Source organism: Nicotiana attenuata, chromosome 3 (assembly GCF_001879085.1).
Source record: "Nicotiana attenuata strain UT chromosome 3, NIATTr2, whole genome shotgun sequence".
In the NCBI taxonomy this organism is placed as follows: Eukaryota; Viridiplantae; Streptophyta; class Magnoliopsida; order Solanales; family Solanaceae; genus Nicotiana; species Nicotiana attenuata.
In genome coordinates, this window is record NC_031991.1 from 27,217,730 (window position 1) to 27,221,270 (window position 3,541).

Genomic DNA, 3,541 nt, shown 5'->3' on the forward strand with positions numbered 1-3,541 from the left:
TTGGGTCATCATATTCTCCACCTCTAAAATAACCGTTCGTCCTCGAACGGACATAAGAAGGAAGTACCTGAGTCGGAGAAAAGATAGGGATATCAGCTTTGCATATCGGACTCGGACTCCCGGTCGATGCCTCAGCAGGCTGACCTCTCCACTGAACACGAACAGAAGGGAAACTCTTCGATCCAACTTACGAACCTGCCGGTCTAGAATAGCTACCGGCTCCTCCTCATAGGGCTAGTCCTTGTCCAACTGGACAGTGCTGAAATCTAACACGTGGGATGGATCGCCGTGATACTTTCGAAGCATGGACACATGAAACACTGGATGCACGACTGATAAACTCGATGGCAACACAAGTCTATAAGCCACCTCTCCCACTCGATCAAGAATCTCAAACGGGCCAATGAACCTAGGGCTAAGCTTGCCCTTCTTTCCAAATCTCATCACGCCCTTCATTGGAGACACCCGAAGCAACACCCGCTCGCCGACCATGAATGCCACATCACGAACCTTACGATCGGCATAACTCTTTTGCCTGGACTAAGCTGTACGAAGCCTATCCTGAATGATCCTGAACTTGTCCAAGGCATCCTGTACTAGATCCGTACCCAACAGTCGAGCCTCTCCCCTCTCAAACCACCCAACCGGCGACCGACACCGCCTACCATATAAAGCCTCATAAGGAGCCATCTGAATGCTCGACTAGTAACTGTTGTTGTAGGCAAACTCCGCTAAAGGCAAAAACTCATCCCACGAGCCTCCAAAGTCAATAACACAAGCTCGGAGCATATGTTCCAAAATCTGAATAGTACACTCGGACTTCCCGTCCGTCTGAGGATGAAATGCTGTGCTCAACTCGACCCGTGTGCCCAACTCACGCTGAACTGCCCGCCAGAAATGCGAGGTAAACTGCGTACCTCGATCAAAAATGATAGACACGGGCACACCATGAAGACGAACAATCTCCCGGTTATAGATCTCAGCTACCCTCTCAGAAGAATAGGAGACTGCCACAGGAATGAAATGCGCTGACTTGGTCAGCCTATCAACAATAGCCCACACTGCATCGAACTTCCTCCGAGTCCGTGGGAGTCCAATAACAAAGTGCATAGTGATACGCTCCCACTTCCATTCGGGAAGCTCAATCCTCTGAAACAAACCACCAGGTCTCTGATGCTCGTACTTTACTTGCTGACAATTCAAACACCGAGCCACATACGCAACAATATCCTTCTTCATCCTCCTCTACCAATAATGCTGTCGCAAATTCTGATACATCTTGGCGGCGCCCGAATGAATAGAGTACCAGGAACTATGGGCCTCCTCTAAAATCAACTCTCGAAGTCCATCCACATTAGGCATACAAACTCGACCCTACAGCCTCAAAACTCCATCATCTCCAACTGTAACCTGTTTGGCACCTCCGTGTTGCACTGTGTCCCTTAGAACACAAAAAATGGGGATCATCATACTGCCGATCTCGAATATGCTCCAATAATGAAGAACGAGCGACTGTGCAAGCTTACACGCGGCTGGGCTCAGAGACATCCAACCTCACGAACTGATTGGCCAAATCCTGAACATCCAAAGCAAGCGGCCTCTCACCGACCGGAATATACGCAAGACTGCCCATACTGGCTGACTTTCTACTCAAAGCATCGGCCACCACATTGGCCTTCCCCGGATGATATAAGATGGTGATATCATAGTCTTTCAGTAGCTCCAACCACCTTCTCTACCTCAAGTTTAGCTCCTTCTGCTTGAACAAGTATTGCAAACTCTTGTGATTCGTGAACACCTCACATGACACGCTATATAAATAGTGCCTCCAAATCTTCAGCGCGTGAACAATGGCTGCTAACTCCAAATCATGAACTGGGTAATTCTTCTCATGAATCTTCAACTGTCGTAAAGAATAAGCAATGACCTTACCATCCTGCATCAACACCGCACCAAGTCAAATACGAGATGCATCACAATAAACTGTATATGGCCCTGAACCTGTGGGCAAAACCAACACTGGCGCCGTAGTCAAAGCTGTTTTGAGCTTCTGAAAGCTTGCCTCACATTCGTCCGACCACCTAAACTCGGCACCCTTCTGGGTTACCTTGTCATCGGGGCTGCAATAGATGAAAATTCCTCCACAAACCGACGGTAATAGCCTGCTATACCCAAGAAACTCTGGATCTCTGTAGCTAATGTGGGTCGAGGCCAATTCTTGAGTGCCTCTATCTTCTTCGGATCCACCTGAATACCCTGTGCTGAAACAATGTGACGCAAGAATGCAACTGAACTTAACCAAAACTCGCACTTCGAAAACTTAGCATACAACTGACTATCCCTCAGAGTTTGAAGAACGACTCGAAGATGCTGCTCGTGCTCCTGCCGACTGTGGGAATAGATCAAAATATCGTCAATAAAGACAATCACGAAGGAATCCAAATAAGTCCTGAACACTCGGTTCATCAAATCTATGAAAGCTACTGGGGCATTTGTCAACCCGAATGACATCACCAAGAACTCATAGTGCCCGTACCTAGTGCGGAAAGCTGTCTTAGGGACATCAGATGCCCTAATCCTCAACTGATGGTAGCCAGATCTCAAGTCAATCTTCGAAAATACCTTGGCACCCTGAAGCTGATCAAACAAATCATCAATCCTCGGCAATGGATACTTATTCTTGATTGTAACCTTGTTCAACTGCCGGTAATCTATACACATCCTCATTGATCCGTCCTTCTATTAACAAACAACACCGGCGCACCCCAAGGCGAGACACTGGGCCTAATAAAGCCCTTATCAAGCAAGTCTTGCAACTGCTCCTTCAATTCTTTCAACTCAGGCGGGGCCATACGATAAGTCGAAATAGAAATGGGCTGAGTGCCCGGAGCCAAATCAATGCAGAAGTCAATATCCCTGTCGGGTGGCATACCCGGCAGGTCTGATGGGAAAACCTCAGGAAACTCACGAACAACAGGCACATAATCCATAGAAGGAACCTCAGCACTAGAATCAAGAGCATATGCCAAATAGGCCAAACACCTCTTCTCGACCATACGCCGAGCCTTCATATATGAGATAACACGACGGGTAGAATGACCAGGAGTCCCTCTCCACTCTAAACGAGGCAACCCCGGCAAGGATAAGGTCACAGTCTTGGCATGACAGTCCAAGATAGCGTGGTAAGGTGATAACCAGTCCATCCCCAATATGACATCAAAATCAACTCCAGAAGTAACAAATCTACTCGAGTCTCAAGACCCTCAATCACAACTATACAGGAACGATGGACACGATCTACTACAATAGAATCACCCACCGGTGTAGACACATATACATGAGTACTCAAGGAATCACTAGGCATGACCAGATACGGTGTAAAATAAGATGACACATAGGAGTATGTAGATCCAGGATCAAATAGAACTGAAGCATCTCTACTACAAACCAGAACAGTACCTGTGAAAACTGCATCGGAAGCCTCAGTCTTAGGCCTGGCAGGGAGAGCATAACATCGGGGCTGGTCCCCACCACTCTAAAC

At 47.6% G+C, this 3,541-nt stretch overlaps 1 protein-coding gene across 1 annotated transcript; it reads right to left on the reverse strand.

Annotated features, from left to right (window-relative positions):
* On the reverse strand, nucleotides 2,302-2,721 carry LOC109224564 (RNA-directed DNA polymerase homolog; the record flags this gene model as incomplete). Its single annotated transcript, XM_019389123.1, has 1 exon — nucleotides 2,302-2,721. A coding segment is annotated over exon 1 (420 nt), but the record flags the coding sequence as incomplete, so codon positions are not given.